The sequence below is a fragment of the Chelonia mydas genome, chromosome 2, assembly GCF_015237465.2.
Source record: "Chelonia mydas isolate rCheMyd1 chromosome 2, rCheMyd1.pri.v2, whole genome shotgun sequence".
Classification (NCBI taxonomy): Eukaryota; Metazoa; Chordata; order Testudines; family Cheloniidae; genus Chelonia; species Chelonia mydas.
In genome coordinates, this window is record NC_057850.1 from 233118355 (window position 1) to 233144542 (window position 26188).

A 26188-nucleotide genomic window follows, 5' to 3' on the forward strand; every position below is an offset into this window, starting at 1 on the left:
TTTTTTAGACAAAGGAAACACAGTGGATCTAATTTACCTAGATTTCAGTAAGGCGTTTGATACCGTGCCACATGGGGAATTATTAGTTAAATTGGATAAGATGGGGATCAATAGGAAAATTGAAAGATGGATAAGGAATTGGTTAAAGGGGAGATTACAATGGGTCCTACTGAAAGGTGAACTGTCAGGCTGGAGGGAGGTTACCAGTGGAGTTCCTCAAGGATCGGTTTTGGGACCAATCTTATTTAATCTTTTTATTACTGATCTTGGCACAAAAAGTGGGAGTGTGCTAATAAAGTTTGCGGATGATACAAAGCTGGGAGGTATTGCCAATCTAGAGAAGGAGAGGGATATCCTACAGGAGGATCTGGATGACCTTGTAAACTGGAGTAATAGTAATAGGATGAAATTTAATAGTGAGAAGTGTAAGGTTATGCATTTAGGAATTAATAACAAGAATTTTAGTTATAAGCTGGGAACGCATCAATTAGAAGTAACAGAGGAGGAGAAGGACCTTGGAGTATTGGTTGATCATAGGATGACTATGAGCCGCCAATGTGATATGGCCGTGAAAAAAGCTAATGCGGTCTTGGGATGCATTAGGAGAGGTATTTCCAGTAGGGATAAGGAGGTTTTAGTACCGTTATACAAGGCACTGGTGAGACCTCACCTGGAATACTGTGTGCAGTTCTGGTCTCCCATGTTTAAGAAGGATGAATTCAAACTGGAACAGGTACAAAGAAGGGCTACTAGGATGATCCGAGGAATGGAAAACTTGTCTTATGAAAGGAGACTCAAGGAGCTTGGCTTGTTTAGCCTAACTAAAAGAAGGTTGAGGGGAGATATGATTGCTCTCTATAAATATATCAGAGGGATAAATACCGGAGAGGGAGAGGAATTATTTAAGCTCATTACCAATGTGGAGACAAGAACAAATGGATATAAACTGGCCACCAGGAAATTTAGACTAGAAATTAGACGAAGGTTTCTAACCATCAGAGGAGTGAAGTTTTGGAATAGCCTTCCAAGGGAAGCAGTGGGGGCAAAAGATCTATCTGGCTTTAAGATTAAACTCGATAAGTTTATGGAGGAGATGGCATGATGGGATAACATGGTTTTGGTAATTAAATATTCATGGTAAATAGGTGATGGGATATTAGATGGGGTGGGATCTGAGTTACCCAGAAAAGAATTTTCTGTAGTATTTGGCTGATGAATCTTTCCCATATGCTCAGGGTTTAGCTGATCGCCATATTTGGGGTCGGGAAGGAATCTTCCTCCAGGGCAGATTGGAAGAGGCCCTGGAGGTTTTCGCCTTCCTCTGTAGCATCGGGCATGGGTCACTTGCTGGAGGATTCTCTGTTCCTTGAAGTCTTTAAACCACGATTTGAGGACTTCAATATCACAGACATAGGTGAGAGGTTTTTTGCAGGAGTTGTGGGTGAAATTCTGTGGCCTGCATTGTGCAGGAGGTCAGACTAGATGATCATAATGGTCCCTTCTGACCTAAATATCTATGAATCTATGAATATTACACACACAAAACTACATTAAAAGAACATCAAGGTTCTGAGATCAAGCACTCAAATGTTAAGAAATTCCAGAATTAAGGTTGCCTGTGCAGCCTTAATTTGATCCTTTGTGCGTATGCATTATGAAAGTCTTTAATTACAGAATCACATAATTTTTTCCCACATGACCCCCGCCTTGGGCGGTGCATAGGATGGATAGTGCTCAGTTAATGAACAGCTTTTCAATATTTTCTTTTATCGTCACAGTTCAGTGTATGATCCTAAGCCTTATTCACTGCACTCCATTCAAACCCTTCGCTAAATACAGAATTATTAGTTTCCTCATGAGTTTTTTATGTCATTCATCACTAATATTTGAGCACTTCACAAACATTTATTATCTTCACAACAGCTCTGTGAGGTGCTAAGGTGATATTATTCCTATTTTACAGATGGGAGCAGAGACAAAGAGTTTAAGACCAGTCCATTACTTTTGGGTGCCCAGTTTGAGATGACTATGACCTGATTTTTCAGAGAACTTAGCATTATGCAGCAATTTGTATTCAAAGTAGAGCTTCAGTTGCAGCTGCAATTGCTCAGTGCTTCTGAATATCAGACCCCAGGGTCTCAAGTTGAACACCCACAAAACAAGAAACACACAATTAGTGACCACCTGTGAAAAGTTCGGTTTAAATGACTTCCCTAGCATCAGATAGGAACTCTGTGGCAGGGACAGGGATAGAAACCAGTTCTCCAGGGCAGCATTCAACTGCCTTAAGCATGAGACTGACCTTTCTCTTCCTGTAATTCGCTGCCTCACTCATAACACACCTTCCAACAGCAAGAAATGAGGTAGGGATCCTGCAGATAATAGCCTCCAGTAGTATGCAACCATGATTCATCCCCAGAGCAGGTCCATTCTGTGTGCTAAACAAGGCAGAAGTCCTGTGGAAAAAATAGTACATGATCATGTGATCGAAAATTAAAATAAAAATTATAATCATGGTATGTGTATAAAGTTAAGATTTTGTCATGGATATTTTTAGTAAAAGTTAGGGACAGGTCAAGAGCAAGAAAAAAAAATTCATGGAAGCCTGTGACCTCTCCTTGACTTTTACTAAAAATATCCCTGACAAAATGGGGAGGAAGTTGGATCCAGCACCCACAGTTGCTGGGGCTCCAGGGTCGTTCCCCACCTACGGTGGCTGGGTAGCTGTGAGGTCTCCCCACTGCCCATGTTGGCTGGGCAGCTGCTGGGGATTCCCCCGCTGCCCGCAGCAGCCCTGCCACCCATGGCAGCTGGGAGCTCTGGGGTCCCCCGCACCATGCCCAGCAGCTGGGAGCTCTGGGGGACCCTACCTCCTATGAGGGCTGGGAGCTCTGGGGTCCCCCTGCTGCCCAGCAGCAAGGAGCTGCAGAGTGGGGGCTCCAAATTACAGCTCCAACTCTGCTGCCCCAAGGTTGAAGTGGAAAATATCACTGAGGTCTCTGAAAGTCATGGGATCTGTGACCTCCGTGACATAATCGTAGCTTTTATATATGTGTCTGGGAAGGGGGTGCACATTAAGGTTGCACAGGCAATCTTAATTCTGGCATTTCGTAACTGTTGAGTGCTTGACTTTGTGACCTTAATGTTCTGTTAATGTTTTTGTGTGCTATTCCTTAAGTTTTTAAAAAAGCAAATAGAAAATATAGACTTTCCACCATGTGGCATTATAGTGACAACCAGATGTTTCATCAGCAGGGCTGGAACTTTTAGTTTTATCACATAGACCTCTGTCACTTGAGCTAATGAAATAACTGATAGCAATAGTTGGATGTCATCTTCTATGTGGACCAGTATCAGAGGAGGATGAGACACACAGTTTGCTGGTAGATTTCAATCGGTGATGTTTACTGACAGCAGAGGAATAGTGAGACTCAGGAACCTTGGGTTCCATTCCAGGCTCTGTAAGGGAGTATGCTATAGTGGTCATAGACCCTTTTGCCTGTTCCCTCACAATCTTTACCCTTTCTTCCCCATCTCCTCCAACCTATTTTGTCCTAGTCCTGTCTCTTCCCCACTCTTGGCTTCTTGAATCCATCTCATTCTCCTTGTCTACCTAGACCCAATCTCCGCTGTTGAAACTTCTCATCCCACTCCCAGTCTCCTTGCGCAGCCTTTCCTAGTCTTCCACTTGGAGCTTCCCTGTCCAAGTATAACTATTCTCCTGGCTCATAGTCCTTGGCCCCACCTCTAGATCTAGTCTCATTAGGCTCCTTGTTTCAATCTAATCTTTCCCCTCCCACTTGGTCCAGCTCTTGTTCTCTCTACATTTGAGTCAGGCAGCTTCCTCCTGTATACTCCCTGGAAGCCAGTAGGGGGTAACAGAGAGCTGGACACAAACTCCCTGTTCTCAATTCTGGTGCCTGCCCTCCCACTGGCTGGGGCCAGCAATTACAAGGAAAGTCAGGCTTCCCCCCATTATTTTTTGGCTTGAACATATTCAGTCACATTGTGGGAATGACATATCTACAGTCTAGTCACATATAGAAGCTGTGAGGGGCTGGAGCACATTCACTGAGGATGGAATCTTTCGAGACTCCAGCTGGTAAACTTTATGAAATCTCTACTGAGCATGTGAGAATTACAGTTTTTCAAAAGCTTAAAACTTGGTCAAATTTGGACAGACTTTTACAGAAATAGAAAAAAAATTCTGACAGAAAAACCACCCCCTGCCAAATTTCAAGTGCCTGCTCCAGTGCACAAGGGCATTAGAACTTCCCAAAGAAAAGGTTGTCCGAATTTTTTAACATTACACAGCAAAGAGCCTTCTCCAAAAAATTAAGTGTCAATGTCCTGAGGGGGATCTCCCAAAGTGTGCACCCCTTGACCATTATGTATAGCATAATACTTAAATTTGGAGGTACTGGAATATTGCATTTGAATTCTCCTGTCATTTCCTATGTATTCTGTAAGATCAGAATATTAATAACCAGGTGTGTGATAGTACAGGAATATAGGAATTGCAATGTTGGATGACACTCATGGTCCATCTAGTCCAGTATTTTCTCTCCAATAGTAGCAAACAACAGATGCTGCAGAGGAAGGTTCAAGAAGTGGCATAATATGCCTCCCATGAAGATCTCATTCTTCTCTCTGTTAATTAGAGATTGACTTGAACCCTGAAGCATCAGGCTTTGTATCCCTTCTAGTATTCTTTTTAGTATTACTTTTATAATACTAAAAAGGTACTTGTGGCACCTTAGAGACTAACAAATTTATTTGAGCATAAGCTTTCGAGAGCTACAGCTCACTTCATCGGATGCATTCAGTGGAAAATACAGTGGGGAGATTTATATACATAGAGAACATGAAACAATGGGTGTTACCATACACACTGTAACGAGAGTGATCACTTAAGGTGAGCTATTACCAGCAGGAGAGTCGGGGGGGGGGGGGACCTTTTGTAGTGATAATCAAGGTCCATATCCAGTCCATTCATTTATCCATATAGACATCCAACCATTCTTTAAATTGCTCTAATTCTTAGTCACATCAACATCTTGTGGCAATAAATGTGTGAACCTGTGGATTCTCACCAGTTCCCGGGAGGTCAGCAGACGATTGATCCCTAGCATGACTTGGTGTTCCAGCTAAGCCCCAAATCCCAGAGCTCCAGTTGTGACCAAGCCATTGCCTGGTGGTGCAGGATGACCTGACCACCCCAGAAAGTGTAGAGGATTAAAAGGTTACCAGAGAGAATGTAGGAGAACTTATAAAAGGGGTGCATCAGTATTTAGTTTATGATCATCTAACCAGAAGTCTTTAGTCACATTACCCTATAAGTTCTCTTACCTCTCAGGCAAGTTCACAATTTGCTAGAGAAGCAGGCCCCAGACTGTGTCCAACTTTCCCCCAAACTCAATACCTTTTTCCCAGCCACGACAACTTGCAATACGAAGTGCTTTCTTTTGGCCTCTCTGCCCCAAGGGTATTCTTGAAGATAACAGCAGTCATAGCTGCTCATCTACATCATCTACGCATAATTGTCATCCCTTATCTCAATGATTGGTCACTCAGGGGCCGATCTGATCAGGAGGTCCTATTGGGAGTACAAATGATGAGGTCCTTGAGACACACTTTAGTCCTCCAGATCCATCTTGATGTCTGTTTTGATCAAGATTCAATGAATAGATTTTATAGGAACCTCTGTAGATGCCAAGACAGCCCAGGCTTACCTACCTGTGACAAGTTACAAATCTTCAGAATCTTATTGCAAAGATTCAGGTAAGCCTTCAGACTTGGAAATGAATGGTCTTAAGCTGTTGGGCTATATGGTGGTGTGCATCTTCGTGACCCAGCAGTCAGATTGCATCAATGGTGTTTTCACAGATGGCTTAGGGAGTTGTGAAAGAAAAAATCTAGTAGGCCTAAACTAATAGGCCTAAAACTTTGGTCAAGCTAACTGTGTGTATAAAGCATAAGAAGAGGGTGAGGAAAATTCCATTAAGAAGCAAATAGCAACAGTTTAGCTTAAAAATGTAACCACAACCGCTAGAAGTTAGAAAAGACCGTTAATCACAAAGGAAGCCCCTGTCAATAACAGGTACAACTTGTTTTGCTATATTCCAAATAAGGCAAAGCTACCATTGAAGCTTGCACTATATGCCAAATAAGTAAAAATGCTGTTGAAGGAAGTGTGCTTAACAGATTGTTGTTTTCAGCTATATAAGCTCCTATATTTTCTGTTCATGGCAGAGCAGCTCCTGCTGACTCTCTGTATGCGCATGCTTAAATAAAGAGGACCTCAAGCTTTGTTCTGATCCAAATACAATGTGTCGTTAATTTTTCTACCACAATTTCTTGGTGCCGGTGACTCGGATAGACGGCGACCCCCGAGAGCCGGGAGGACCGCGAGCTGTTCCCCACCAGACTCCAGGCCCATCAGAAAGGTAAGAGACCTTTCGAAATCTCTATATTGGGTTTCTGGTGGAGGACAGCCCGTAGGCTCTGGGCTTGGATGAGTTGTACGCTCTATCTGGACTTTTTGCTGCCAGACATGCCTGATGCCCTTGGGGTGGGTTAGAGTCCCATCCAGGTTTGGTTTCCCCGAGAGGAGCCACTGGGTGTGGCTGGGCAGGTCGTGGATAGACCTGGGTCCGTGTGCCTGTGTGAAAGTGAAGGTCGGTAGACCAGTGTGAGTGTAAGTCACAGGAAGATGCCCAGAGCGCCCTGCAAAGTCAGAGCTGTCTGTAAAGCAAGCCCTGTGACTCCATCTAGCGGGCATCATGATAAATGCCCTGACCTTGGCAGTTTCCCTCTGCATGGCATGACCAGCGAGGGGCCTGTCTTGGTCTAGGAGTGTGTGATCCCATCCCTTGTGTCCTCGGATGGTTTGTTTCTGTACCCTCTTTCCTCCCCCTACCTCTGGTTATGATCCACTGACCGGTCTGATCACCTCGCCTGAAGTGACAGAGTATGCGGCTCCAGCTGACGCTCTTTGCTGAAGGGAGGCTGTAAGACAGTCGTGGAGATCCTAAACTAAACCTTCCCTGTGTTAGTGTGACGAGTGAATTGAGTTAAGTACTGGGGCCGGGGAATCCGAAAAGGATTCCCCTCTCGCCAGGTTAAGTACTGGGGGCCGGGAAATCCAAAAAGGATTCCCCTCTTGCCAGATGAAGTACTGGGGGCCGGAGGATCCAAGAGGATTCCCCTCTTGCTAGGTACAGATGGGGGTTGGTGAGTCAAAAAGGATCACTGTCCCGACAAAAGACACACCGGCATACTACATGTACGCAAATTATAGTCCTTTCACTTGCAAGTTTTTAGAGAAATGGAATTGGTATACCAGGGATGGTCTGAAATTACAGTTTCCCTTAGAGGAAAGTTTCGACCTTGACAAGATTGTGCACCTCAGAGGCGCACTTCTTGCCAGTAATGTTGGACCAGGTCAGTTTGATGCATATTTCGATTGGTATGGGGAAACAGAAAAACGGCGCCGTGAATCTCAAATGAGGAGTCTCAAGGGCTCCCAGGAGAAACTTAAAACACAATTAAAAGAGGCAAAGGCGAAATTAACTCTTCCCTAAACCCCAGCTGGCCAGCAAATAACCCTTTACCCTTCAAGGCCTCTTCAAAAAACCCCCTTGGCCCCATCCGCAGATCTTATAGATTTATATTTGGAATGCAGACAGCTAACTGCTCCTACATCACCTAGACAGGTGAGTGCAGGTCCGTCCACATAGGGCAGAACAAATAGAGAGGGCAGTGGACCCCACCCATCTCCACCAGACTACATGCCTCCACCAGGCTAGAGTCTGGAGGCTGACTCCACTATCCAGGGACCCCCGCTCCAAGCAGTAACACCAATGTCAGCATCTACTTCACCCCCTTCCCCTAAGTCATGCTCAAATCCCCCCCAAAAGACCAATCACTACCCTAGCAGACTTGGTCCAATACCTATATGACTGATTAGATGGACTGCCGGAAAATTCATCTGGACCGCCGGCATGGAATACTAGACAACAGAAGTTACGATCCCAGGGGCCCCTCACATTCAGCCCTTAGCCCCTGTCTCCCCATCATGAAACAATGTTCCCCTTGCACCAAGTCCAGGCCCAAGTGTTGATGATCCAGGTCAGGCGACCCTGGTGACTGTACACACCCCTTGGTCTCCCACGGATTTGTATAATTTGATTGAAAAATGTTGTAAAGTAAGGGAAGACCCCGTCAAATTTAAAGAATTAAGAACAGTCATAAGCTGTTACAACCCTAACTGGGCAGATTTAAATCAACTCCTGTCAAGGTTCCTCCCCCACTCTGAACGCTAGGGTACAGATGTGGGGACCTGCATGAAAACCTCCTAAGCTTACTTTTACCAGCTTAGGTTAAAACTTCCCCAAGGTACAAATTAATTTTATCCTTTGCCCTTGGAATATCCACTGCCACCACCAAACTCTAACTGGGTTTACTGGGAAACGTAGTTTGGACACGTCTTTCCCCCCAAAATCCTCCCAACCCTTGCATCCCACTTCCTGGGAAAGGTTTGGTAAAAATCCTCACCAATTTGCATAGGTGACCACAGACCCAAACCCTTGGATCTGAGAACAATGAAAAAGCATTCAGTTTTCTTACAAGAAGACTTTTAATAGAAATAGAAGTAAATAGAAGTAAAGGAATCACCTCTGTAAAATCAGGATGGTAGATACCTTACAGGGTAATTAGATTCAAAACATAGAGAATCCCTCTAGGCAAAACCTTAAGTTACTAAAAAGACACACAGACAGAAATAGTCATTCTATTCAGCACAGTTCTTTTCTCAGCCATTTAAAGAAATCATAATCTAACACATACCTAGCTAGATTACTTACTAAAAGTTCTAAGACTCCATTCCTGTTCTATCCCCGGCAAAAGCAGCATACCAACAGACACAGACCCCCTGTTTCTCTCCCTCCTCCCAGCTTTTGAAAGTATCTTGTCTCCTCATTGGTCATTTTGGTCAGGTGCCAGCGAGGTTACCTTTAGCTTCTTAACCCTTTACAGGTGAGAGGATTTTTCCTCTGGCCAGGAGGGATTTTAAAGGGGTTTACCCTTCCCTTTATATTTATGACACGCCCCCCAAATCTCAGCTAGGGTGAAACACTGGCTGGGATTTCTTCCTGGAACTCTAGGAAAAACAGAGTTAATAAGACACATGCATCTGTAAATATACTACCAAGTACATAAAGACTAACAATATTTTCCACATTTCAAGGACGATTTTAACCAGTTGATTCTGGGAAACTTTCACGGGAGAGTGCATCAGCCACTTTGTTAGAAGCTCCTGAGATGTGTTGGATGTCAAAATCAAAATCTTGGAGAGCTAAACTCCACCGAAGAAGTTTTTTGTTATTTTCTTTGATGGTGTGAAGCCACTTCAGTGCAGCATGGTCGGTTTGCAGATGGAAACGCCGTCCCCAAACAAATGGGCGTAGCTTTTCCAGAGCGTAGACAATGGCGTAACATTCTTTTTCACTGACTGACCGGTTGCTTTCCCTCTCAGACAGTTTTTTGCTGAGAAACACTACAGGGTGGAATTCTTGATCAGGTCCTTTCTGCATTAAAACTGCTCCCACACCACGCTCAGACGCATCTGTGGTTACTAGGAACGGTTTGTCAAAGTCTGGGGCCCTTAGCACAGGGTCAGACATGAGTGTCGCTTTAAGCTTGTTAAAGGCCTTCTGACACTTTTCGGTCCACTGAACGGCATTTGGCTGTTTCTTTTTGGTTAGGTCTGTCAGTGGGGCGGCGATTTGGCTGTATTGCGGTACAAATCATCTGTAATAACCGGCCAAGCCTAAGAAGGATTGAACCTGTTTCTTTGACTTTGGGACAGGCCACTTTTGGATAGCATCCACTTTGGCCTGTAGGGGGCTGATAGTTCCTTGACCCACCTGGTGTCCAAGGTAAGTCACTCTGTTTAGGCCTATTTGACACTTCTTAGCCTTAACAGTTAGTCCTGCCTCCCTTATGCTCTCAAGGACTTTTTGTAGATGTTCCAGATGGTCTGCCCAGGAATCCGAAAATATGGCCACATCGTCAAGATAGGCGACTGCATATTCTCCTAATCCCGCTAGGAGACCATCTACAAGTCTTTGGAAGGTGGCGGGTGCATTTCGCAGCCCAAAAGGGAGTACATTAAATTCATACAGCCCGAGATGTGTGGTGAAGGCTGACCTTTCCTTGGCAGATTCATCTAGCGGTACCTGCCAGTACCCCTTGGTTAAGTCCAAGGTAGAGATGAACTGGGCCCGTCCCAGTTTCTCTAATAGTTCATCTGTGCGTGGCATTGGATCGTTGTCTGGGCGAGTTACAGCATTTAGCTTACGGTAGTCCACGCAAAAACATATTTCCCCATCTGGTTTGGAAACTAGAACCACTGGAGATGCCCATGCACTTCCAGAGGGGCAGATTACACCCATCTGTAACATATCCTGGATCTCCCATTCTATAGCAGTTTTAGCTTGAGGAGACACCCGGTAAGGTTGGACTTTAATTGGGCGAGCATTACCTGTGTCAATGGAGTGGTATGCCCGTTCAGTCAGTCCTGGGGTGGCTGAGAACGTTGGCGCGTAGCTAGTGCACAGCTCCTGGATCTGCTGTCACTGCATACGCCCAAGGGTCATGGAGAGGTTCACCTCTTCCACACCACCAGCACTTTTCCCTTCGTAGTAGACACCTTCAGGCCACTCCGCGTCGTCTCCTCCCTGGGCTGTAAACTGACAAACCTTTAATTCTCTGGATAAAAGGGCTTTAGAGAATTAATATGGTACACCTTAGGCTTTCGGTTGGAGGTGGGGAATGCTATGAGATAATTAACAGCTCCCAGGCGCTCCTGGACCGTGAATGGCCCTTCCCACGGTGCTTCCATTTTATGGGCCTGGAGCGCCTTTAAGACCATGACCTGGTCCCCTACTTTGAAGGAACGCTCTCTGGCATGTTTATCATACCAGGCTTTTTGCTCTTTTTGAGCATCCTGTAAGTTTTCTTTAGCAAGAGCTAAAGAGGTTCGGAGGGTGTTTTGTAGGTTGGTTACAAAGTCCAGAACGTTAGTTCCTGGAGAAGGTGTAAATCCCTCCCATTGCTGCTTCACCAACTGTAATGGCCCCTTAACCTCATGGCCATATACAAGTTCAAATGGGGAAAACCCTAAACTGGGATGTGGTACAGCTCTGTAGGCAAAGAGCAACTGCTGCAACACTAGGTCCCAATCACTGGAGTGCTCATTTATGAATTTACGTATCATGGCCCCCAAAGTTCCATTAAACTTCTCCACCATGCCATTTGTCTGATGGTGGTAAGGAGTGGCAACCAAGTGATTTACCCCGTGAGCTTCCCAAAGGTTTTCCATAGTTCCTGCCAGGAAATTAGTCCCTGCATCTGTGAGGATGTCGGAGGGCCAACCTACCGTGGCAAAAATGTCTGCTAGTGCCTGGCACACACTTTTAGCCCTGGTGTTGCTTAGAGCTACTACTTCCGGCCATCGGGTGGCAAAATCCATGGAAGTCAGTATGTACTGCTTTCCTCTGGGTGTCTTTTTCGGAAAAGGACCCAGAATATCCACAGCTACTCGCTAAAATGGAACTTCAATGATGGGGAGTGGCTGGAGAGGGGCTTTGACCTGGTCTTGGGGTTTTCCCACTCTTTGACATACTTCACAAGACCGGACATAGGTAGAAACATCCTTGCCCATTCCCTCCCAGTGGAATGACCCCCCCAAACGGTCTTTGGTCCTGTTCACCCCAGCATGGCCACTAGGGTGATCATGGGCTAAGCTCAAGAGCTTGGCCCGGTATTTAGTTGGAACTACCAACTGTCTCTGAGGATGCCAGTCTTCCTGGTGTCCACTAGAAAGAGTTTCCTTGTATAAAAGTCCTCTTTCTACAACAAACCTGGATCGATTAGAAGATCTGAGAGGCGGTAGGTTGCTCCGTGCCACCGTCCAAGCTCTCTGGAGGCTTTCATCTGCTTCCTGTTCAGTCTGGAATTGTTCCCTTGATGCTGGAGACATCAGTTCCTCATTGGATTGTGGACCTATGCTTGGTCCCTCTGGAAGCGATGTAGGGGATGGGGCTGTTTCCGTTGACTGTGAACCGCTTTCTGCTGGTGCACTATGTTGGGATTCAGGCTCCGGCTGAGCCTCTTGTGTAGGGTTATGGGCTGCTGCCGGTTCAGGTTTGGCGGGGCCCTCTGGAGTTGAGGTTGCAAGTACTGGATTCAGTGCTGGCAAATGGTCTGGTGCTGGTTGTTCCGCTGGTTCCAGTTCTGGGACTGGTTCCATCTGGGTCTCTGGGACTGGATCCACTACTGCTGTTGCAGACATTGGCCTGGGGTCCAGGTCCATCACCTCTGACTGGGTCCTGATAGAAGACTAAAATTAGTGCTTGTAAACAAAATAAAGGAGAAAACCCTGCTGATTATGTGCAGCACATTAAGCAGGTTTTCAAGACATATTCTGGCATAAAAAATGCAGAGGAAGATGCTAAACAAGCCATAGTGGCCGCCTTTGTCCAAGGACTCAATCCACGATTGGGGGACCAATTAAAAATTGGTACCGTGGATTGGGAAGAAAAAAACCCAGACGAAATTCTGGCAGTCACCCAGCATTACTACCGTCAGTTAGAAAAGAAAAAGGATGACATCGAAACTAAATTAATGACCCTCCAGATCCAGAATATACAGAAACCCCACAGTAACCAACCATTAAGGGGAAGAGGAGGGAGACCCAACAGAGGTCCCCACCATTCCCCTACTCAGGGGCAAGGCAATGATGCCTGTTACTGTTGTGGACAGGTGGGCCATTGGAAAAGTAATTGTCCCAATCGCTTTAGCCAACCAATCGAGCCTGCCCTTGCACCTCAATATTCTTCCCCTGTTCCTTTGTGCCCTCAAAACCGTTAGGATAGCCAGGAGATGGGTAACTTCATTGCTCCATGTGTCCCTTTAAACCAAACAGGACCATATGTAAACTGTATAATTAATGACAGGTTTCAGAGTAGCAGCCATGTTAGTCTGTATTCGCAAAAAGAAAAGGAGTATTTGTGGCACCTTAGAGACTAACAAATTTATTTGAGCATAAGGTTTCGTGAGCTACAGCTCACTTCAACGGATGAATGCATCCGATGAAGTGAGCTGTAGCTCACAAAAGCTTATGCTCAAATAAATTTGTTAGTCTCTAAGGTGCCACAAATACTCCTTTTCTTTTTGTATAATTAATGGTATCCCTACCTCTTGCCTGCTAGGTACCGGTGCCTCGCAGTCCACCCTCCGGATGGGCGACTTCCCTTCCAGTAACCTCAGAAATAGTAAATGCAGTAGGAGTGAGCAACACTCCTATTCCCCATCCCATCTCCTCACCTCTGACTGTCTCTATCGGGCCTCTGTCTGAGCACCACACTTTCCTCCTCAGCCCCTGCTCACCTGTTAACCTTTTGGGAAGAGACTTGCTGTGCAAATTAAATTGTACAATTTATTGCACCCCAGATGGTGTGTATTTGGATGTCCCTGACCCCAGTCAAAATGAGGTCCTAGCAGTCCTGCAATTGGGCGCTCCAGAAGAGGAGACTGACCCCAGCCCTTCCTTGTTGCAACAGGAATTGCTGGCCAAGGTTCCTCCCTGTTTGTGGGCCAAGCACACCAACCAGGTAGGGTGCATCAGGACTGCCCGACCAGTTCAAATTCACCTAGACCCGACAAAGCCCCTTCTTAGAGTTCAGCAATATCCTCTATCAAGAGATGCCGAGGAGGGAATCCGCCCAGTAATTACCTCCCTAATTCAACAAGGAGTTATTATTCCTATAGTCAGTGAATGTAACACCCCCATTCTACCTGTAAGGAACCCTGGCAAGCAGACTTGGTGCTTTGTCCAGGATCTCCATGCTTTCAACACTGCTGTTCTCCCTACCTACCCAGTCGTCCCAAACCCTGCTATTATTCTCTCCTATATTCCTCCCTCTGCCGTTTATTTCACGGTTGTTGACCTCTGCTCTTCTTTCTTCTCTATCCCTCTCCAAAAAGATTGTCAATATCTGTTCGCTTTCACCTACCAAGGGTGTCAGTACACTTGGACCAGGTTACCCCAGGGTTACACCGAATCGACCACCTTGTTCTCACAGATCCTCAAAAGGAATCTGGATGATACTGAATTCAAAATGGGGTCACTCTAGTCCAGTACGTAGATGACCTGCTGTTGGTATCGCCATCTTTAGAGGCCTCTAAAACTGATTTCCTTACACTATTGCAAGCTTTCTCCGAGAAGGGTCATAAAGCCTCCAAGTCTAAACTGCAGCTCTGTCTGCCCAAGGTCCATTATATGGGACATGATATTTCAGCTGGAGAGAGACACTTATCCTCTGCGCGAATACAAGCCATCCTCCAGGTCCCTAAACCAACCACTAAGAAACAAATGCGCGGCTTCCTAGGTAAGGCTGGGTATTACTGACAGTGGATTCTTGGGTATACAGCTATTGTTAGGCCCCTGCAAGAATTAACCCTTGAAAAGGTCCCTGAACCCCTTCCATGGACCCCAAAAGCCAAGGAAGCATTTACTGAAATTAAGGAGGCTCTTACCTGGTCCCCCGCCTTGGGTTTACCTGACTACCAGAATCCCTTCACCCTCTACTGCCATGAGAAGGAGGGAATAGCCTTGGGGTTCATTACTCAAACTCATGGTGACAAACGATGCCCTGTAGAGTATTATAGCTCACCTTTGGACCCTGTAGCAGCTGAAGTCCCTCCTTGTCTTCGGGTGGTAGCTGCAGCCGCTTCCCTTGTGGAGGCTTCTGCTACTCTCGTTTTGGGTTCCCCCTTATGTGTTGTCGTCACACATGCTGTGACCACCCTGCTTCTAAAAAGCAAAACCCAGCATCTCTCTAACTCCAGTCTAGCTAAGTATAAATGCTGCTTTTAAATGCCTGAAATGTAACTCTTACTCGCTGCCCTGTTCTTAATCCTGCTTCCCTACTTCCCACAGCAGCTGAGAGAGAACCTCATGACTGTTTAGCCAAGACAGCAGAACTTTCCATTCCTAGAATTGATTTGAAGGATACTCCACTTCATAATCCTGATCTACTATTCTATGTAGATGGTCCTGCCTCAGAAATCCTGAGGGCCTGTTCTTGGCTGGCAATGCTGTTTGTTCCCAACACGAGCCTGTGGAGGCCCACTCCCTTCCAGGAGCACACTCAGCCCAAGTCGCAGAACTTGTTGCCCTTACCCGTGCTTGTACTTTAGCCAGGGACAAGTCTGTTACCATCTACACAGACTCTCGATATGCCTTCGGGGTGGTTCATGATTATGGGCAACTATGGAAACACTGAGGATTTCTCACTTGGGGGGGGGGGGGCAAAAATTAGTAATGGGGCCTTTGTTGATGCCCTTCAACTCCCTTCTGCCACTGCCATTGTAAAATGTACTGCTCACCGGAAACCTTATGATGATGTTACCAGAGGAAATGCACTGGCAGATGCTACTGCCAGATGGGTGGCCCTTTCCGGGTCTCCTGCTCCATTTGGTTTTATTTTCCTCAGTTCACAGTTCCCCCCATGCCTGCCTCTGTCCATGATTTTGCAAGATTCGTCCCCAGAACCAGAGAAGGACAGATGGAGGCAGGATGGATGTACTTTGTACGCGGATGCCTTGTGGTGCTCCCCAGACGGCCGCTTGATGGCACCCAAGGCTGTGCTCCCCTATCTTGCTCGGGTGTCCCATGGATTGGCGCATGTGAGCAAAGGGGGGATGATCGCTTCAGTATTGCGTCATTGGTATGCCCCAAATTTCTCCATTATGGCACAGCAGTACTGCGATTCTTGTCCAATCTGCCTAGCCCACAATAGTGGCAGACCAGTTCGGACAAAAACTCGCTGCGCACCCCACTCCGTGGGGACCTTTTGTAAATATCCAAATTGATTTTATCAACATATCACAATGTTGTTCTTATGAATATATTCTTGTTTGTGTCTGTATGTATTCTGGTTGGACAGAAGCCTACCCTTGCGCCAAGGCCAATTCCCTCACCATAGCAAAAAAATTGTTAAGGGATTTTATTCCTCGATTTGGTCTACCTCTCTCTATTAACAGTGACTGAGGTACCATTTCACAGGTCAAATCATGCAACAGATTTGCAAGGCTCTTAACATTTCACAACACGTGTATTGTGCTCCTCACCCCCAGAGTGCAAGGGCAGTTGAGCGCAAAAATGGGGAACTAAAGAACAAAATCTCTAAGATCTGTGCCAAAACCAACCTTAAATGGCCTGATGCCCTACCCCTTGCTCTCATGTGTGTGAGAAGCACACCTGCACGCAAACATGGCCTGTCCCCATATGAAATCCTTATGGCCACACCCATGTGTATGCCAGCATCCCCTCCCCCACTCCCTTGCCAATTGGACCTGCAACTAAATGATGATACTGTGATGACATACTGTCAGATGCTAATTTGTTGCATTAAGTCTATCCATTCACAGGTCCAAAGTGCCCTGGTGGAACCAGCTGACACACTGTGCCACCCACTTCAGCCTGGAGATTGGGTTTATATTAAAGTATATCAAAGAAAGACTTCTTTGGAATCGCACGGAAAGGGCCCCTACCAGATCTTACTGACCACCCATACAGCGGTCAAGTGCAAGGGACTCATCAGCTGGATCCATGCCTCCCACTGCAAGAAAACAACACCACCCTTGAACCCAGACGCTGACGATTTCCAACCGCCACATCCAGTTCCCGAAAGTAACCAAAGTGGTCATGACGACAACACCGCTTCAGGCCCCAAAAGGGAACCTAGGTACAACCTCAGGAAGAGACATTGATACCTCCAGTGATTCGCCCTTATAGCCAGCTAAGGCTTCAGGCCTGCTGGTAAAGGGGACACCAAAGATCAAAGGCCAGAATAAAGCCTTTAGAAGTCCAGTGGAAAGCCTAGCATCCACTGGCACCCGACTGCCGTGACCAACCCTGCAGTCAGAATAAAGGAGTCAGCCATGGTGCAAAAATGGCTGATACCTTCTATTTGGTTTGTATGAGTAACTATGTTCTTGCTACTATTGCTGAATTTTCATGATACTGTTATGTTCTTTTGGATGCACAAAGCCACCAGCAGTTCGCCAATAAAAAACCCCTTTGAGGAACTGGATGCAGTGCCACTAACCTCTCCCTTGTTTAATGTTAAACCAGGGACGTTCCCAGAAAGGAAAAGCAACATCCGCTCTGCTGAAGCCAAGGTACAAGAATTTCTGACCACAAAAGACATTAAGAACTGGCCCCAGTGGAAAAGACGGGATGTTGTAAACTGGCAAGAAGGAACTTGTGGGTCCCATTCTTGGGAATGTGGTATTGATTGGGTATCAGGGTTTATTTCACAGGCTGCTCCCTGTGTTTTTGGACAAGTGCCTTCACCTTGCACTGCCCTCCCTAATTGGCTTCCAGACAATGAATATCAAAAACGCCTTGCTACCACAACCACCAAATCCACCATCCCTTCCTCCATTAACCTCACCCCCGCCCTCTCAACCTACCCAAATGTAGACGATACCGTATATTCAAATGAAGCCCAATGGCCAAAACCTTCACATTTAAGTAAATTATGCGAATTTTGCTCAGATAAATTATTTTTTAAGGTTCAGAACCGTTCATATGAGCGAATGATTAAGTGGAGAGCAAATGGGGTGGTGAAAATAGAAATATATAATACCACTGCCACTGAGCCCCAAAAGTTGGAAATTGAAATTGGTGGGTCCCATGGCGGGACAGATATGATGGCCGTTCCTGAAGTTTGTAGCATGATAAATCAAAAAGGCCCTTATTGTTATTTGGTTACCCAACTACTAAATAGCCAAACAAATACCCAAAAAGTTTGCTCCGCTGCTGAAAAAATTTCCTGTACTGAAAATGTCCCAATAATTAATAATTTAAATTGCACCATATTGCAGTACACCCCATCCTATGATATTGATGCTGAGGCCTCTCAAAAGTATATAAGGGTGTTCAGCCATCAAATGCAGTATAATACTTCATCAAAAAGAGATGGGTTGGAGTTTCAATGGACTGTAATTAATGCTACACTGGGGACTGTAAAATTTACAGTACCCTTATTTAGTTTTCAGATTACCTCTATATATCCTAATTGTTCAAAAGGAGCTGCCATTCGGTTGGCACAGCAACGAACCTGAATTTCCGCTAAAAAGAAGAGACACTTAGCTGGACACCTGTGAGATGGGGCAAATAGCATAGCTTCAATCTGGAATATCTATAAAGGTCAGCAACATGAGGAAAAATTGGGATAGTTGGAAAAAGCCACGGGCCTTATTACTGGAGCACAGCTAGCCTGGTTCAGGCTGGTGTTGGTAAATTACACCTTATCTCCGCCCTTAGTTCAATGACCCAAAAGCTGTTAACAGAAATGGTAATGGGTATCACCAACGCTGGAAAGGTATTGCAGTGGAATCTGGCTTGTTCGGAGGTTGAGGATTTTCTGAATGACCTGCTTATGGCCATTCAAAGGGATCTTGAACATCAGGCATGGCCTACTGCCCTTACAAATACCTCAGGCGTTCCATCTAATCTGTGGCCGTGGAGACATACTTGGAGATTTTCTGAGTGGAGATGCAGACATTCACAGTGCTCCTTCCACGCATACGGGCCGGTAGGAGGGGTATGGTCTCCCACCTACCAAATCCTGCTGGGTTCATGGGGAGGATGCTTGTGGGATTGGATAATTCACTGAGACATTTGGAAACTTAAACTACCTGGTCTGCCCAACCAATTCGTAGTCAGTGCTCCTGGAGTAACGCCCAACATTTGGCTAGGTGTTGGAAGCCAATGGACACTTTGGCTGTTAGAACCCCCTCAACTTCAGTGTGTACGTAAACTAAAACCAGAAGAGGTTGTCACTGTTCCTGACAACATTTGTTGGGAGGGTATGGGACACAGGACTACCCTGACAGGACGCTTACTTTTCCAAGCTAATAATAGCTGTGTGCATGTTGAAACCACCACCTTGAATGATGTACATTTTAATCTCACCACAGCCGCAGGCAACCATAACATTTATTGGCCTGCAGATAAAACTCTACAATTAGCCCTCAGGTTCCAGATACCTTTTAACTGGACTGCTTTAGTATCTGACCGATTCCAAAATTTGCTTTCAATCCTACCTGAGGTTCAGAAAATTTCCGAATTACAGGGACAAATTACCATGCTCCAAAATATGTGTCAAGCCCCCCCAAAAAAAGCCTTTTATACTGCCTATAGAGTATCTACTTTGTGTACCAAAACTGATGTATTGTGTTCTGTGACTAAAGCTATTCGACAATCCCAACCACATCATATTATTGCCATGGGAATGTTGATGGTTTTATTGCTGTTTAGCGTAGGATTGTGTTATTGTTGCTATAAAAGATGTATTTACTATTGCCTATCCAGCCCTAAACCTGCCAGCCTTGTAGTCAGTGCAAGGAAGCAGGTGGCACTAATGATTGTAAATGAAATGTATGACACAGTTTGGGCAAAAGAACAGGAAAACGAAAAAGAGGAAATTAACAGGCTCATGGCTATGGAAGTTTAGGCCCAAATAGTGGTGCCAAAAAAAGGCACCAAAGAGGCGGAATGTGAAAGAAAAATCTAGTAGGCCTAAACTAATAGGCCTAAAACTTTGGTCAAGCTAACTGTGTGTATAAAGCATAAGAAGAGGGTGAGGAAAATTCCACGAAGAGGCAAATAGCAACAGCTCAGCTTAAAAATGTAACCACAACTGCTAGAAGTTAGAAAAGACTGTTAACCACAAAGAAAGCAGCTGTCAATAACAGGTAAAACTTGTTTTGCTATATTCCAAATAAGGCAAAGCTACCACTGAAGCTTCCTCTATATGCCAAATAAGGAAAAATGCTGTTGAAGGAAGTGTGCTTAACAGATCATTGTTTTCAGCTATATTAGCTCCTGTATTTTCTGTTCACGGCAGAGCAGCTCCTGCTGACTCTCTGTATGCGCATGCTTAAATAAAGAGGACCTCAAGCTTTGTTCTGATCCAAACAACGCGTGGTTAATTTTTCCACCACAGAGTCTACATACCAAGCAAGCCCAATCTTGACAAACAGATCTCTATTCCCTATCAGGTTCTGGTCTCATTCAATCGGTGGAAGAAACCCTCCAAAGTCTGTACAGGAGTCCCCTTCTTTCAAACTCCTTCAATTGCCATTATCACTTCAGACGCGTCTTGGTCCTCAGACCATCCAGGTCAAATGGTCTCTCCAAGTAAGTCTTCTGCACATCAACATTATGGAGTTGAGGGCTCTGGAATGCATACGTCCATTTCCTCCCACTGATGACATCCAAGTCCATCAAGATCATGACAGAAAACCTGGCCTCCATGTTCTACATCAATTGTCAGGGCATATTGCACTCCCCCTCACTTTGTGCCAAAGTGATAAAACTCTGGAGTTGGGGTGCATAGACAACCCATAGTCATCTCAGCTTCTTATCCCCTGGGTACACAGAACACCACAGCTGATGACCTCAGCAGACACTTCTCCCAGAGTTACAAGTTGCAGCTGGATTCATGAGTCTTCAACAGCATATTTCTAATCTGGAGACTTCCAAAAATGGAACTTTTTGCTACCACAACCAATGGAAGATGCAAGAAGTTTCATTTGAGAGGGATGCTTGATCCTCAGTCACTGAGAGATATCTTCCTTTTTTTTATGGACAAAGGACCTTCTTTATCCTTATCTACCAACACTGTTGCTCTTGAAAGTTCTAAAAAAAATTTAAAAAAATCAAGAAGGACAAGTCAAGGTAGTGTTGATTGCATCAGCTTGCCTGAGACAAGCTTGGTATCATAACCTCATTCCACTTGCTTCCGGCCCTCTGCTGCAACTTCCACTCAGCCTGTCTGTTGTCTCAGGAGCAGATCAGATACTTCATCCCAACCTGGAGATTCTGTGGCATCAGGCACTGTGCCTTATTGGTTCTCTGGGACAGAATCTTCCTGTTCTTTCTACTGTTTAGAAACACTTGTTGCATTTTTGTAGCAGTTCATGCGTCACACTTGCCTTCAGAAATGGAGGTGATATCATCTCTGGTATACCCGTCAACATGTTCCTCCTGTCCACTCTTCTCTTTCCACCATCCTAAACTACCAGCTAGAATTGAAAAGATCAGTCAAGATTCACTTGGCAGTTTTTTTTTTCAGTTTTTACTCATCCCACTACACTGAGATTTCTCAGAGATCTGATGAATCTTTTCCCACAAATTAGAGAACCTACACCAATATGGGACTTGAATGTTGTCTTTGTCTTATGAAACACCCTTTTGAACAATTATCCACATGTTCATTGCTTCATCTATCAATGAAAACAGTTTTCTTGGTGGCCACCACTTCCACCAGAAGGGTTGGAGAACTGGAGGGTTTAATGACAATGCCCCTGCAGCAAAGCGAAGGCTCACCGGTGCAGCGCCTCACGGGAATTAGCTCTTGTCCAGTCCAGAGTGCCCTCTGCAGGCCGGTGTCTCACCTGCCTCAGGCCCCATGGCCCTCCTGGACCCTGATGCCCTTTACCTTGGGGTTCTGCCCCCCAGCAGTCCCCACACTCTGGGTCTCCCCTCCCAGGGGAACCCCAACTCTCTATCCACACCTTGCCTCAGTGGCTACTGCCAGTCATCATCTAGCCCCCCACTCACTGGGGCAGACTGCAGTCTGTAATGGCCACTCATCACTGGCAAGGGGATTAGGACCAGCTGCCTCTGCCAATCCCCAGGCTGCTCCTCTGCAGCCCTAGTACCTTCTTAGGTCTTAACCAAGGCCTCAGGCTTGGGAGTTGCCCGGCTGGAGCTTCCCAGCTCCTTTGCCTGTCCCCAGCACTGCTCAGCCTCAGGTACCCTTGTTCCTTCAGACAGCTAGGTCCTTCTCTCTCCAGAAAGAGACTCTTTCACAGCTCCTGGTCCACAGCCCTCTTATTGGGGCCAGCTGGGCCCTGATTGGCGTGGCCCCAGCTATGGCTGCTTCCCCAATCAGCCTAGCTTGGCTGCTCTTAACTCCTGCTGCTCTTAACTCTCTAAGAGTGGGGCAGCCACCCCACTACACCCCCATTTATAATGTTCTTTAGGGAAAAGGTCTCCTTATGACCACAGCCAAAGTTTTTACCTATGATGTCTTCTGAATTTCATGTTAACCAGACTATTCATCTCCCAGCGTTTTTCCCCAAACCACAGCAGACTAGGCAGAAAGCTGCCTTCTATACCCTGGACGTTGCAAGGGCATTAGCTTTTTATTTGGACAGAACCAAACCATTCAGAAAGTCTCTCAGAGTGTTTGTTTCAATTGCAAGACAGATCCAAAGGATCCACAGTCTTCACCCAGAGGCTTTCAAGATGGATCTCCCACTGTATCATTTCATGTTATGACTCTGCCAGTATTCAGCTCCTTTGTAGAGTGTTAGCCTATTCTGCAAAGTCCCAATCTACTTCTGTGGCATTACTAAATAACGTTTTAGTTGTTGAGGTTTACAAGGCAGCAACCTGGACTTTAACACATACTTTTTCTAAGCACTGTGCCTTTTCTAAGCATGCCTCTAGATCAGCTGCTGTGGTTGGCAAAGCAGTTCTGTCATCAATACAAGACTGTTCTGGATTTCCCTCCTCCCTGTGGGGATACTGCTCAGGAGTCACCTGAAGTGAAGCACCCACAGGGACACTGCTTGAAGAAGGAGAGGTTACTCACCTTGTGCAGTAATTGGAGTTCTTAGAGATGTGAGTCCCTGTGGGTGCTCCACTACACACCATCCTTCCCAAGTATATTGAAGTTTCCTCTGTGGAACTTCATGGTAGAGAAGTTACTAAGGATGGTTTGGCCACATAGCCCAATATATCCTCACTACGAGGCACGAGGATGTGTATGGTGCACGTGCAGGCTGAACAGGAATTGCTGCCAAAAACTTCTGATCTGGGGTGCATGCATACCTGAAGTGGAACACCCACATGTGTCATGAGACAGGAAGAACAGAAGCTTCTGATGTACTGATGGGGGGAGGGATAGCTCAGTGGTTTGAGCATTGGCCTGCTAAACCCAGGGTTATGAGTTCAATCCTTAAGGGGGCCATTTAGGGATCTGTGGCAAAAATTGGGGATTGATCCTGCTTTGAGCAGGGGGTTGGACGAGATGACCTCCTGAGGTCCCTTCCAACCCTGATAGTCTATGATTCTACTTTCTCTATACATTCATTATTTTAGATACTTTTATCATGTTCCCTCCTATTTGTCCCCTTCCTAAGCTGACACTCCTAATCTTTTCAGTCTCTTCATATGAGACTTTCCATGCCTATCATTCTCATTGCCTTTCTCTGAACCCCCTCTAATTCTGCAATATCCTTTTTTGAGATGGAATGACTAGTACTGCACACAGTATTCCAGATAAGACCATATGATTGATTCATAGATGGCATTATTACTATTTTCCATATTATTCACCACTGTGTTCCTTGTGCATCTAACAGCTTGGGTTTTTTTTATTTTGTTTTTGTTTTTTATTACAACTGCATATTGAGCAGAGGTCTGTATTGAGCAATCCGGTGATACCCAAGTCCCTTTCCTGAATTGATATAATTAATTTAGAACTCTGTTAAGTATATGAACAGTTTAAATTTTTACCCGTAATGTGCATTACTTTGCATTTATATTGAACTCCATCTGCCATCACGTAGCCTTTTCACCTACCTTCGTTAAATTCCTCTGAAGCGCCTCATACCTATTGTTGTGTAAAACCTTAATAGCAACCTCAGCGGTGTTAGTGCAGAATAGCACGGTATTGTCTGTGAGGATCCCACTCAAGGTATGTGTGAGAGCTAGGACCTTCTTTATAGTGGTGTTTATTGGGGCTACACACATGCTATCACAAGGATGCAGATATTTTGGAATGTGAATATATAAGAAACTGCATTCCCAATCACCCTTCAGTTCTTTACATAATGTTTCACTAAGATTATATGGTTTTGCACCCACACCCTGAACTCCTGCCAAAAGAAGTTTGGTTTCCATTTGAACAAATCTCATAGGTTTTTTTTTTAATTCTTCATATCTCAGACTTTGCCAGAAAAATCCAGGCTGTGTAGTTTAGGTGTTAAAACGAATCAATTTACAAATACCCTCAACTTCTTGTAGATTATATGATAGATCCAGAGAAAGCAGTCTCTGCTGCATATTTAAACTTATGATTATGTGAGTGTCTCTATCTGAAAGCCTGGGTATACATTGCATAAAATCTAAAGCAGTTTCCACTGCATGTCTGAGAAATTATCCAACCCAGGAGATATGAAGAGCTGCTATTTGGCATTCTGTTTGTACTTTTACACAACATTGCTCCCTTGAGTTGGTGGCTAAAACTAACTCCTAATTCAGAAATGCAGTGTACAGTCTCAAGTGTTCTTCAGCCCCATCCTCCTTTGAGGTTTGCACTGCTAGTTAAAGTTGCTGAAGTGAGGATTCATACAGAAAATATGTAAAGGGGAACTGTATTTATCTGCATGTATTCCTACTTTTTATCTTTCTTTACTAGTATTTAGAATTTTCTATTGGTATTGTTTTGCAGAGAAAGGAAATGAAAGGTGGATGAGTTGCATTTCCTTATGTACTCGTATGGTATGTCTACACTTTGAGCTGGGGCTGTAATTTCCAGCTCAAGGAAACATACCCCTGCTAGCTCTGATTGAGCTAGTGGACTAAAAATAGAATATATCCATAAAGGCGTGTGTGAATGGCAGGGATGTGGGGTGGGGCTAGCTGCCACAAGTATGTGCCTAGCATCTTGGATTGCATTGTACTTGGAGTGACTAGTACCTTCTACTCGCACAGCTGTGGTTACACTCTGTTTTTGGTGTGTTAGCTTCATCAGAGCCAGCATAGGTAAGTCTCTTTGAGCTGGGAATTACATCCTCAAATCGAAGTATAGGCATATCTTCAGTTTGGATCCGTATGGCCTCATTGGATATTGCTACAAAAAGAGTTCTGAGCTATTGTTCCAGGGCATATGTATCACAGAAATGTGGATCCATACAAACTATGTACTAGAGGAACTACATCTATTTGGTAATTAACTTTTCTTTAGTTTACTTCAATGGCTCTGAATCTTTATCTTTGCAGAATTAAAATTTCTTCTCAAATTCTTGCACTATTTATAACTTGGAATAAGAAGAGTGAAATTGGAATCTGAGTGCGCTTTTCAGAGTGAACACTTGGTTATCAAAGTTCTTAGACTGTCTGCATTATATAGCGTCAGTAGTAAACATTGCTAATATGAAAGTATCTTATGAATTACAGGGAAGCAAGGAGAGTTTCTATTATTCAGTCTAAAAAAGAAAGTGAAAATCAGAAAATGAAAGAAGATTTAATTAAAGCTCAGGTAATAGATATTGATAGTATCAATACTGCATACAGTATGTATTTTTAGGGTTACAATAGTTCTTTGATTGCATATGTTCATTCCATTCAGGTATGTGAGCGTCCAGAGCATCAGTGGCAGAGGGTTTTCCCTTGCAATACCCATAGAGGCGGCAATTGTGCCCTTTGTCTTCTTATGCTCCAGCCAAGGCTATAAAGGGCAAACATCCTGACCCTCCTTTAGTTCCTTCTTACCACCTGTGGCTGTCAGTTGGAGCATTCACTGTACCTTTGTGTGCAGTTTCTTTCTCTTTAGGGTTTTGATAGTATATATAGTTAGTTGGTAGTACTTGTTAGTTTTTGTCTAAAAGAGGCTCTTTTTTCTCTTTAATTTTACTTGTAGTTGTTTTATTTTTGGTTTTTGTCCCTTCTAGACTGAAGCTGTTGACTCTGGTACCCTCAATGGATCATCGAGGCCAGCGACATCAGCTGTGACGGTGGAGGATTCAGAACTGCCACTGCGTGGCGTGCAATCTCCTATATCAGTGTAGTTGGCGCCAGAGGCATACTTGTCTGCAAAGGACCTTCTGTGCCTTTTGGTACCTGACTCCCCACTCATTCTTATGGAGGTAGTTGCTTCCAACACCAACACCAGCAGGAGGATCAGTCCTTTAGATACCAGTACTGGCTTCTCGTCTTACAATACCAGTACTGACTTACTCTTTATCCTTGGCACTGACAATGGATAGAGTCCTCTGGTACCAATGTAGTCTCAATATAGCTCAGTTCCAATAG

At 44.9% G+C, this 26188-nt stretch overlaps 1 protein-coding gene across 1 annotated transcript in view; it reads left to right on the plus strand.

Annotated features, from left to right (window-relative positions):
* Positions 1–26188, plus strand: part of CCDC7 (coiled-coil domain containing 7) — a 340456-nt gene that overhangs the window by 107521 nt on the left and 206747 nt on the right. Inside the window, 1 exon segment of the mRNA XM_043538840.1 lies at positions 25334–25415. Within this exon segment, the coding sequence (XP_043394775.1) occupies positions 25334–25415 (82 nt within the window).